The sequence below is a fragment of the Chanos chanos genome, chromosome 1 (genome assembly GCF_902362185.1).
Source record: "Chanos chanos chromosome 1, fChaCha1.1, whole genome shotgun sequence".
Taxonomy (NCBI): Eukaryota; Metazoa; Chordata; class Actinopteri; order Gonorynchiformes; family Chanidae; genus Chanos; species Chanos chanos.
The window spans coordinates 58,377,905-58,390,574 of record NC_044495.1 but is presented as its reverse complement, the minus strand read 5'-3'; the positions used below and the strand labels follow the sequence as shown (position 1 = coordinate 58,390,574).

Below are 12,670 nucleotides of genomic sequence, written 5' to 3'. Positions count from 1 at the left end.
TTTGATTAAAAGTGTTTTTACTTCACTTAGATCTAATAGGCATTTAAAAAAAATCTACAGCTCACGAGTAGTCGACAAGTCAACATTGTTTCTTCAACCTCAACTCCTAAATAAAATGACCCTAATTTTCTTAGCAGTTAAAGACTCGGTTTGCTTGCTTTGGTTCTAGATTTTGGTGTAAGCTTAATCTGTTTTTGACGCGGTCGGTGGCAATGTTTTTGCAGCAATCTGAAATCGCCGAATACGGATGGTACAAACAGTGGCTTTGGCTTTGAAGCGGATCCAACACTGAGAAGTTCGTAGTTCCAACAAAGTCTGTCTGTCAGAGAGAGAGAAGACAAAGTCTGTCTGTTCGGCTGCCTGTGCGCTAAAATCTTGCCATCAGGCGTTTTGATGAAAGAAAAAAAGACTCATTCATCACAAATATCCACAACTCTGTGAAAGTTTTATTTTTCATGAAAAAGAAGAACAGATTCAGATAGCGACCACTGAGAGCTAAATGTGCCGATACCGTTTTAAGTCTGAAAACACAGAACATAAGAGACGAGACGTCCCCAGGAATTGATAGTTATAAAAGCACCTTTGTCCACAGCTCGGTCCCAACAGAATTTAAACCCCATTTATGTTTTTCAAATCTTTTTTTATGATTATTTAAAATCCACAGACTCCTATTTTAAACCCCGTCCTTTTTGATATCTGAGAGCCAGAGGAAGTTGGAAACCTTAGCTGGCGTCTTTTAAAAAAAAAAAACAGGGCGTTTTGGAACCATGAATAAAGGTGTACGGGGAGTAGAAGAGAAAAAAACGATGGAGACGTTCAATTGGGGGTGACATGCGTTTCTTGCCACATTGAACGAACCGAAGCCTTAAACATGTGAGTGGGCCCGTCCGTACAATGGAGCCGTGTGTTCTCGCGCCTGCTGCAGAGGGCCCGTTTGTTATTACTGTGTGTGATACTGTATTTTGGCGCGGGAGCAGAAAGACGCCTGTGATCGCTTTCGGAAACCTGAAAAGAGTACGTATATGGCCGCGCGCCCGCGCGGCTCCGAAACAGAGCGCTGTTTATCCAGCCCTGTTAAATAAAGCTTAAAATACAATACCATCAGCCCTTCCCCCGGCACCCCCCCCCCCCCCCCCCCGCCCAAAGACCCCCAAATTCTCCCCCATCTGGAGAGCAGTTCCCATTTAAAATGTCACGTCCCAAACTGCACATTACATCAAATTGTATTTAATGGCATCCAGACAAACTTTTATGTCGTTCCAACATTCTCTCTCTCTCTCTCTCTCTTTCTCTCTCTCTCTCTCTCTCTCTTTCTCCGCAGTATACCCCCTCCTCTCCCTCTCTTTGCTTTCTTTTCTCTGCTGCTTATATCGCTAAGCAAGCAATCTCTCTCTCTCTCTCTCTCTCTCTCTCTCTCTCTCCCCTCCACATCTGGACTCCATTCCAGGTAGAATATGGAATGAGAGCAGAGCTGAAAGAGGAAGAAAGACAGGGTGAGTGCAAAAATGGAAAAGAGAAAACCAAATACAGTGGAAAGAAAGCCTAGATAAAGGTGATGAATTCACAGCACTGATAGACATGACTCTTACAGCCTGACTCAGGATCAGCTTTGATTGTATGGATGATCATGGGCAGCCTTATAGTAATGCTCATGCTCAAGTAATCAGTGAGCAGTAACGAGCTTCAGTGTGCTGTGAGAATAAGCAGTACACATCATTGTGAAACAATCAGGACCAATCATCGCCATGACTGCCCACTGTTCCACCCTGCGCTTCTGACCGCGTGCAGATTTCTACCTTCACTTTAATTCTCATTTTCCACACCCTGGTGGATGCCCGCGGCCATCGGCAATTCAAACAAACTTTTACATCCGCCTGACCAAATCATTTAGTGAGTAACCGATGTGCCTTCTCTTGTTTTCCCCTGTGCAGTTTAAATGTTTAGAAATTACCATGGCTTTACTACATTTCACACTCCGCCGCATTAAACGTGGTACTGCTTTGAAGAGGTTCAGTCCAATGGAAGCGGTCCAATTGAAATCTAATTGACTGGCTTTCCTCTGTACTTAATTAGAGGTAATGAATTCATTCGTTTTAAAGATTCGAGGGGTGCATTGGGATAACTGTTGAACAAGTTGTTTGAAAAGCGTCAGTAGAGACGCCTAAATTAATTAACGGACATCATTACAAACACGTTGTGAATACACTGAAACGTTGTCTCCAGGCAGTGTTGGTAGCCTAGTATTTAGTGCAGATGACAGCGATGGTGTATAAGTGCACACGACAAGCGAAGAGGGTCAGGAATCAGTATCAGAGGATAGTATCAGTAAGTCCGGTCTTCTCTTTTCTCTCTCTCTCTCTCTTTTTTCAAGTCTCTCCAGTGTTATCATACGCGACTCTCCGTGAAGGAGCAGCGGGCCGCCCTGAGGGCACGCGGCGATAAACTGTGCTGAATGATGGGATATTCCACAGGGTGTTGGCCGGGTTTTTGTTCTTCCAGTAATAAGAGAAAAAGAGTATTTGTTGGAAAAGAACCATAAATAATGGAGAGAAAACAAACAGAGAGAGAGAGAGAGAATAGGCTATAACAAGAACAGAGTAGGCCTACTTCCAGGCTGTGCTGGCGACAGATTAAAGAACATGTAATCAATATCCATTTGGCAATACAGCGGTTCTTTGCAAATGATCATTAATATCTTACTACCCTCCAAAGACAGTACGACATTAGGCGTCCAACTTTTTCACGTTCTCAGTTAGTTTCATCACCCTCGCAAAACCCAAGCGAAGAACGAAATTAGGACGAGAGAGTTTCTCAATCTCCCCTTGATAATTTTCAATAATTTTGCTGATACAAAACGACACGTTTCAGTGATTATGGGTATCCTTGTGAAGTTACGTAGTATAGCCTATATGCGCGTATAAAACATTGAAAAATCTAGGAAGTACCGATTTTAAATGGAGCCTTTTGTCTGTCCTGTAAATGCTCGTATTGCTTTTGCTCCAAGAAGACAGCTATGAACACTGCACTAGCAATACAATAGTAGTTTCACCACAGAAACCAGACTAGAGGCCTACGGAGGCACCAGAACTGCGTACGTTAATTGCGGTTAGCGCAAAGAAAAACGACGGGTCCCACCTGGGATTTAAACCAACATACCGCTAATTGCTAATTGCTAGTCTGTTTCCCCATTCGTTGGGTCGTAGTTCCTTCAGTCTCGTGTCAGAAAGTAGGTCTTAGTTCAACAAAGTTTTCGGAGAAAGACTGATTGCACAAAGTTGAACCCGCACGCATTTTGCCAGGACTAAAACGACGATCCTAGGCCCTGACTGATTGCATTACCCAGGCGCATTGAATTGTATTGGCAGCTCATTCATCTAAGAGTACGAGACACGAACAGTCAGTCTCCTGTCATTTAGAGGGAAACAAATACATCACAACTCGAGTAAGCAAATCGCCTTATCTTCTAATGTAGAGCCATGCTTAAGAGTGAAATTATTAAAAAATAACTTCACGTAAATTACATGACCTTATTTCGAGCTGTATCGTTTAGTATACTAGTATAACGTTGTGCTTCTAAAAGCTCTCATGCTCTTAGTCGCGTGTGTGCGTGCTGCCCTCTGGTGGGGAAAACACGACATGAACCAGCGGGGAAAAAATGCATTTTAATAGTTACACTTCAAAAGACCAGCTTGAGACCATTTAGTGTTTGCGGGGCCTCTAGGAATTTTCTTGACTGCAAGACTAACATGAGGAAATGATTGAATGTCATTAAGAAAAGGAATACTTCCCATTGTTAAAATTATTCGGAGTACAGGTCAAATGCATAACAGTTGTTACGTTTAATGGCGTTGTAAAAGAATTTCGATGAAGAGGTAACTAAATAACAACGTTTTTTTTGGGGGGGGGGTTGTATTCTGAATTTATCCTACAGCTCCTTTGCATAAAAGAATGCCAATTCAGATCTCCTCTAGTTGTGTAAGTTTATGGAGTCTGTTGGTCCGTGTTCGTAAAAGCCACAGTCTACGAATCACCGTATCTCGAACCGATCCTACGGTGTCTGTGGAGCTGAAGTTCTCAGAGAAATTCACTCTGCTTGAATTAACCCGTACACTGAGTGTCACGCACACGTTACCTGAGACTAATGTGACTGAACAAGGAAAAACGAATGGAAATTTTGACAACCCCCCCCCTCCCTTTTTTTTTTTTTTTTTTTTAGTGAGGGACAGCTTGACAAGCAATTCATTTAATCAGAAAAGATGACTAACATGTTCTAATATCTATCAATCCATCTGTTTGTCTGTCTGACTTGGGATCACAGATTGTTCACAGAATTAAAAGAATTACATTTTGATTCAAGGTTCAAACAAACTACCAGTCCCCCCCCCCCCCCCACTCCCAAACACACACACCCATACATAAACACGAGTTGGTTCGGCTTTCCACAGAGACAAACATCCAAACACTTGTTCTCATCAGTAAATAATATATTTGAAGGGGAAAGGGTGAGACAGGTATAGATAATGTTAGAGAAGAAGCAGAAACATTCCAAACAGATGACACTCAAAAGCACAGCTCTCAGAGAAATGAACCCTCCATACGCATGTTCAAAACAGACAGGGATGTGATTCAGACATCCACTCCAGTGCTCTCTCTCTCTCTCTCTCTCTCTCTCTCTCTGAGTGGTGTGTATCATCATAAACAATCCTCTTCACACAAAAATAAATTTACAAGAGGCCAAAGAAAAAAACCAAACAAAAACAAAACAGAACATGCAAACCCTGTTCGCTGAAATACCTAAAGGAGCACTATCATATTACACACAGTTTTCAATGAAAGAAAAACAAATTATATATATTTACACAAACAATATTGTCTGTATTATTATTATTATTGCCTTAATATGGTGTATTTCCCTGTTTAATAATACAAACGGAATTGAAAGTGATTAACATAGAAGGTTGGTCTAAATGAAGGTGTGTATGATACAGAGGAAGGAGACGTATTCGCGTACTGTTAACTAGCATTACCAACAAGATCGAAACAGTCCCGATCTAAACAAGAACTTTAGCTGCGTCGGCATTTACAAAGAGAGAAGAGCACCAACAATGCAGGGAAATCACAAGGCACTTCACACACACACACACACACACACACACACACAGACATAGACACATACACACACACTGGCTGCTCAGGGGGAAGGTGTCACTGATCTAGTTTTAGTTTTTTGGGGGGGTTTTTTTCTACTCTTGCCACCCAGCGTCACATCATACGCATAGAGAATCAGGATGATGATGATGAAAGAAAGGTACGGCGAAAAGACATCTCGTCTTTCTCTCTCTCTCTCTCTTTTTCTGATCTTCACACACAGTCCAGTGTGTATAACCTCCAGTATACAAGTCACAGCCCGAAATGATCATTCATTCAAGATACTGTGCCTGTGAGAAAACCAAAACCAAAACCGAAACCAAAACCGAAACAGACCCACACACACACACACACACACACACACACACGCACACACAAAACAAAGCATTTATAGAAACCCAGGGTGCAAAGTGTTGCCTAATTCAAAACAAACTGCTAATAATTTCAAGCATATAATAAGTGGGGGGGGGGGGGGGGGGGGGGGGGGGGGGGGGGGGGGGGGGGGGTGTCATGGAAATGCTGAAAAAGAAGGATTTAATCTGAGAGCATTTAAACGCTAATGACAATAGGAATTATAACTCTACCGACTGAGTCTATCACCCCAAATCCCTCTTCCCTCCCCCAGTGTTCATCTCCCGGTCCTCCGGTCCGAAGCGGTGTGTTTTTTGTCTGACGGGTGCCTGCCCTCAGCGGTTAAGAGGGGGGAGGGGGTGGGGGTGAGGAGGGGTGGGGGTGGGGGTGGGGGTGTGACGGGCGGCTGGGGCTCAGTGACGGGGGGAAATGGTGCGTCGAGCGTTGGCACCGGGGCCGTGGTACCGCTCGCGGGCGTGCTTCTCGCAGAACATCTCGTCGTCCACCCAGAAGTGACCGCGCATCTTTAGGTTCAGGCCGCACTCCGTGCAGGTGTAACACTCCGGGTGACGGAACCGGTCATCCATGATCCGCACAGCCTGTGTACTGCAGAGAGAGAGAGACAGAGAGAGGGAGAGAGAGAGAGAGAGAGAGAGGGAGAGGTAGAGAGAGAGAGGGGGAGAGAGAGAGGGGGAGAGAGAGAGAGGGAGAGAGAGAAAGAAAGAAAGAAAGAAAGAAAAATATTACTACTGCTGCAACAACCAACAATAAATGCAGATTACTGAGATTAATGAATGGATGAATGAATGGATGAGCCTGTGAGTGAGCGAACGAGAGAGAGAGAGAGTGAGTGAATGGGGGAGGGAGCGAGAGAGTGATACATGGTTGATTAGCTCTGATTAATGATGGAATAATTTTCTCCAGCAGCAAAAAAAAACCCAGTGCAGTTCGTTAACTAACGTAAATAAACGACGAGTAATTCAGTTTCTCTGATCGTGATAATCTGGCTGGGACAGGTGAGTCATTATACTCATTATGTTCACACGCATACACCCACGCCCAAACCCATACACACACACGCCCAAACCCAAACCCAAACACCCACCCAAGCCCACGCTCCCATCCACACACACACACACACATCCTGCCCACATCCACACACACACACACGCAAGCACATAGTTATGCTTTAAGATAGTGGTATCGACATAGAAGGAGTTAAAGACAGAAACAACAGAAGGCTTGTCTGTCTCCACTCATCATGTCACTTGTTCACTGAATCCTTTACACAAACAATACACTGTTACTGCAACATGCTGGATTACTCCCCTTAACCACTTCTAAACCCCATACAGACACACACTGTTACCACAACATGTCACATCAAATCCCAGCTACTTCTAAACTCCACACACACACGCACACACACACACTCATACACCAAACAACCCAGAGCCTGTTAAGTCCTGAAAAAGCCTTAAGTCTACAGAGTGACAGCACACTACAACATCAGTCATCATCCCTCATGTTCATGAAAGCCTTAGACACACACACACACACACACACACACACTGACAACATGCTAACAGACATGTCAGGGCGGGGGGAGGAGGTGTGTGTGTGTGTATGGGTAAACATAGGTGGGGTGACCCCCTGCTAGTGCTGTCTGTGTGTGTGTGTGTGTGTGTTTCCGAGAAACGTACACGATGCTTGTGCCACATTTTTCGCAGGTGTGGTATTTGTTGACCCCGGCGACAGACGACCCAGGCTTGGGTTGGCTTGGCGACAGTTTCCCAGGGAAACGTACAGCTGCCTCTGCACCACACACACATACACCAAACAAAGAGAAAAAAACAAAAAAGAAAAAGAAAACGGATCAGAGCCAAAAGCATACAAAACATCTCTGAATCATGATTTAATCATCATTTAAACCACTGTGTATATATTTTTACATTTACATATAATTATAAATTTATTTACTGTAGCCTGTATTTATATAACCTCACTGGAAACTGCGTGTTACAGTTATCATGCTGATGAAACTACACACACACACGCACACACACAGACACACGCACACACACAGACACGCACAAAACATACTTAAGATCATTCTTAAACTGTTATTTCTAATACATTTCTTAGGGCCATACTAATGAATTATTACAGCCATTCTGATAACGGCTCTTCTGTCACTGAAGAAAAAGAAAAAGAGGGTGAATAAAGAAGAGGCTTAGTGTGTTCATCCAGTCTTTTTCCTCAGTCGCTCTCTTCCTCATTCCAACAGTGCCAGAGCACTCCCGTTCCACACTGAACAACTCTTCACAGACAGCAAAACTGTTGACTCATAACAGGTTACGAGGACATCCAAACGTCACCAAGACCTGACCCGTGTTTTCTTTTCCTACTGAAACCACCACATCAACGGCATAATACACACACACTCACACACACTCACGCTCACGCACACACACACACACACTCACGCTCACGCTCACGCACCTTTCTCGTCGGCCTCCAGAACCTCCTGCAGCATTTTAAAGGTGTTAGACTGACGAGGAGCTGAACGCGACTCCTTATTCTCCTGAATCATCTTATAGACCTCAGAGTCCCGGTCAAACCGCTGCATGGCAAAGTCCGAACTGAGAGAGAGAGAGAGAGAGACAAGGGGAAAGAGATTAAATTCCATGTCCAAAATCCAAATTCATCATCATTCATCACTGTTTTCATTTCACCCAGCGTATTAACAGACTGTACTGTCTGGTTTGATGATAAGCAGCATTTGCAGATATTTTATCTTCTGACCCTCTGCATAACCATAAATCACAGAGAGAGAGAGAGAGAGAGAAAAGAACATAATATGTGGAATGAGCGCGTGGCGAAGGCCAGGTTGAGTGGTTTGTCCGTATCGTTCTCAGGAAAGCAGCGGGAAACGCCTGTGGACTGGATTCGAGTATGTGGGGTCGGCCGAGTGTAATCCACCGGAAATGAGAAATCCATGAGGGAGGGGGGACGTTTCAGACATTCTGATTCTAACCCCCCCCCCCCCCCCCCGCCCCAACCCCCCCCCACACCCGAAAATTATCATCAACTTCTCATTGTCACGTTTTCATTTATGTATATCACAGTCAAAGTATTCATTTTTCACAAACAAACACGCATACACATATATACACACGTGTCTTCCACGCTCCCATACACACACACATACACACACACACAGACACAATCTTAGCTATGTAGTTGGGCTGCAGAGATTTTGTGGGGATGCCCTTAGGGTAAAACAGACACGAGCTCCATAATGAAAATATGTGTGTGTGTATGTGTGTGTGCGTGTGTGTGTGTGTGTGCGCGCACGCATGTGCTCTTATGTGTGCGTTTGAGCAAGTCTGTTCATGCGGTAGCATTTGTGTGACTTTGTGTGTGTGTGTAAGCATGCTTTCGTAAGCATGACAGGGAACACAAGAAACACACACACACAGATCTCTCTCCATACACAGTGTTCTCCTATTTGACGCCTACACATTGTCACCACTCATCAGTCTGTTCAGCGTTCTTACCCTGCTGTGTCAGGCGAAACAACAAGTGTGAAAGAACACAGAACGCGTCTCTCAACTCGTAAAAAGGCCCTCCAAACTATTTTAACGATTAACACAACATTACCAGCAGTACAAGAATACATTTACAAATGACAGAAGCTTTTACCTGTTATAAAGTTTAACTATCTTTAGATAACAGCCAAAAACGCACCGCGGTTTTACAGTATCTGTGTTTAAAAAAAATAAAAAAATAACCCACAGACGTCAGGGTGTGTGAGCCACAGAGCAGACAGTGAGTCCTCTCTCCTGCTGTGTCTAAACCCTTCCAGATCACCCCTCAGGTACCACGAGTTACCATCCAAACATACATTACAGTCTACCCCCCCCCCCCCCCCCCCCCAATCCCATCCCATCCCTTCCTCTCCGACCCCTCACTCCCAATCCCCAATCCCCCTCCCTCCACACACACACACATATCCACGCAACACAGGCACACACAAACACACACACACACACAGGCACACATGCACACACACTCTCTCTCAGCCCATAACTCCAGTTTAGAGTGATGAGAATGACGGTGGATGGTATGTTTTTATGAGGCAGGCTGGTCCCTGGCTGCGTTTAAGTGAAAGTGTATGTGTCTCTGGGGGGTCTGGGTTAGGCCTGCAGAAAGTGACTGTTTCATTAGCTGATTAGCGGTTCATACAGTAGCTGACCGGCAGGCGGTCCGTGCAGACATTCTTCAGTGTTGCACCAGTGGAAACGCAATCAGGGCTTTTTATGGAGAATTCCAGCCCATGTGTGGGGTTCCAATTATCCCTGCTGCAGATACTGGACAGCGTTCAACTACACACACACACACACACACATACACACATGCACACATGCACGCACACACACATACAGCCAGCAGCCAATACACACACACTCACAGACGCACACACACACACAGAGACACACACAGACGCACACATGCACATGTACGCACGCACGCACACACATATGCAGCCAGCAGCCAATATACACACACACACACACACACACACGCACACACGCACACACAGAACCAGTGGCCAACACAGATGTCCAAGAACACGCACTCACCCACCCACACACGCACGCGTGCACATGCACAAACAGACGTACTGCAGTCACCTGCACATATACACAAACTGTCAACAAGTCTCTTACCATCTCTCCCTCTCCCCACCCTTCTCTGCCTCTAACACACACACACTCACCTACCCACACGCGCACACGCACACACACACTCACCTACCCACACGCGCACACACACACACACACACACACACTCACCTACCCACACGCGCACACACACACACACACACACTCACCTACCCACACGCGCACACATGTGTGCACATGCACAAACAGACGTACTGCTTTCACCTGCACATATACACAAACTGTCAACAAGTCTCTTACCATCTCTCCCTCTCCCCACCCTTCTCTGCCTCTAACACACACACACTCACCTACCCACACGCGCACACGCACACACACACACACACACACACATACGCGCACGCGCATACGCACACACACACGCACACGCACACGCACACGCACATGCACACACACACGCACACACACACGCACACACACACACACTCATCCACAGTTGATATGTAGCTACCATAGACAGTAAGGCTGAACATTGCTTATATAGATCCACAAACCACCACATGAGCAGAGTATGACCCACAGTATCACAGTAGTCATGCTACGCTACGCTACGCTACACCAAGCCAAAGACCGATCCGATAGTCCAGGTAATGTTTCACCTCTCACTGCTTATTGGCCAGTCTGACTCACATGGCTTTTCGCAACACACACACACACACATTGGCCTTTAATCTCCATTCTCAACGTAATAAAAAAAAAATCCAGATTGCATCATATAGACGGATGTTATAGAGCACTTATTCATATCCAAAGTCCAAGCAAGAGAAGTCCCGGGGAGAGATGCCTCAGTAAGAACAGAGCAAGTCATTGTCTGACGGAGAAAACATTCTACAATACACTTACGCTGTAATAACAGGCTAATTATATACACAATATTCAGATTATGATGATCAGAATCGCTTCAATATTAGTACTGTCAGGGACTGTATTTAATATAGTTTAGTAGATTGTGGTGTTCCTTTAAAGAGCACACAGACAAACAGAGATACAGGCAGAAGGATGGACGGCAGGACAGACAGACGGACAGACAGACAAGCAGACAGGTGGGGTTTTTGTGGGGTTTAGATTGTTCAGGTGAAAAGCCCAGGATGGGTTTGGTAGGGTGACGAGTGTGTCGGTTGTGTGTGTGAGGAGTGTGTCGGTTGTGTGTGTGTGTGTGTGTTTGTGTGTGTCTGTGTGTGTGAGGAGTGTGTCAGGTGTGTCTGAAGCTAAAACCTGCGTGACCAGACTTAGTTTGCTAACACATGTGCGTTTATAGGTACAGGCATGTCAAAGAGCGAGAGTAAGAAATGTATTTTGTGTGTGTGTGTGTGTGTGTGTGTGTGTGTGTGTGTGTGTGTGTGTGTGAGTGTGTGCGTGTGTGTGCTTTGGTAAGTATGTTAGAGTAAGTGTTTGCTGGAGGGAAATAATGAGTGTGTGTATTCTGTTTACTCGGGGAGGGGCGAACTATGAAAGTCTCTATGAGCACAGGGAGAGAGAGAAAGAGAGAGATAGATAGATAGATAGATAGATAGATAGATAGATAGATAGATAGATAGATAGATAGATAGATAGATAGAGATAGAACAGCAGAGAAGCTTTTGAAATTGAGGTAACCTAACAGAGAGAGAAGAAGAGGAGAGAGAGAGAGAACCGAAGACTCTATAAATCTTAAAAATAAAAGTTGATGATGTTGAGTTCCAGTTCAGTTCTGAACTAAAGAACATGCTTCAAATTGAAAACAGACCGGCTCCAACCCTCTTCCATTTACCCCCCCTCTGCACTCCTTCTCCTAGACCTCCCAAAACCTTCTCCTCTCCTCTCCTCTCCTCTCTATCCTCATGTTCTTTATGGAAACAAACACCAACGCAGCAGACACAGGAAAAAACCCAGGGTCAGATCTAACACAAGGACACACACACACAAAGTCAACAACAGCCGCTCTGATTAGCAAAGTGGGCGAAAGAGTGACAGAAAAAGAGAGGGACAGAAAGAGACGGAGAGAGAGAGAGAGAGAGAGAGAGAGAGAGAGAGAGACCTCACAAACCAAAAAGCCTTCGGGGCTGAAGTGCCACGAGACTAAAAGCCTGACAACTACGTGACAAGTCCAGGAACGGTTGTTTACCAGAGGCTGAACACGACTGAGGTTCCCTCAGAGAAGCGTTTCGGAGATTGTTAAGAGTTCAACTTTCCGTTCCTGTTAGTCCGAGACGTTTCGGAACAGGGCTGACAGCGATAACGCAGGGGACAAGTGTCATGAGTCCGTAATCTACCACTAAGACAACGCTGGGATTGACATTTGGATTAGGATCTCACCAAAACAACCAGTTAAACGGGTCAAAAGGAGCAGACAGACAAACACTGGATGGTATCAGCTCTGTAACGTGATCAGCTGTAAGATTTTTCTTGGAGCTGCGAGTTTCAATTGCATTTTTGTTTTTACA

General features: G+C 45.0%; 1 protein-coding gene across 1 annotated transcript in view; it reads right to left on the bottom strand.

Annotated features, from left to right (window-relative positions):
* Positions 1-5,642: 5,642 nt before the first annotated feature.
* pdlim2 (PDZ and LIM domain 2 (mystique)) overlaps positions 5,643-12,670 on the bottom strand; it is a 41,142-nt gene continuing 34,114 nt past the window's right edge. Inside the window, exons 7-9 of the mRNA XM_030769604.1 lie at positions 8,002-8,141; positions 7,203-7,314; positions 5,643-6,105 (exon numbers count right to left, since the gene is read on the bottom strand). Coding sequence (XP_030625464.1) covers positions 5,913-6,105; positions 7,203-7,314; positions 8,002-8,141 — 445 coding nt within the window. The 3' untranslated portion in view covers positions 5,643-5,912. The remainder of the gene's footprint in view (positions 6,106-7,202; positions 7,315-8,001; positions 8,142-12,670) is intronic.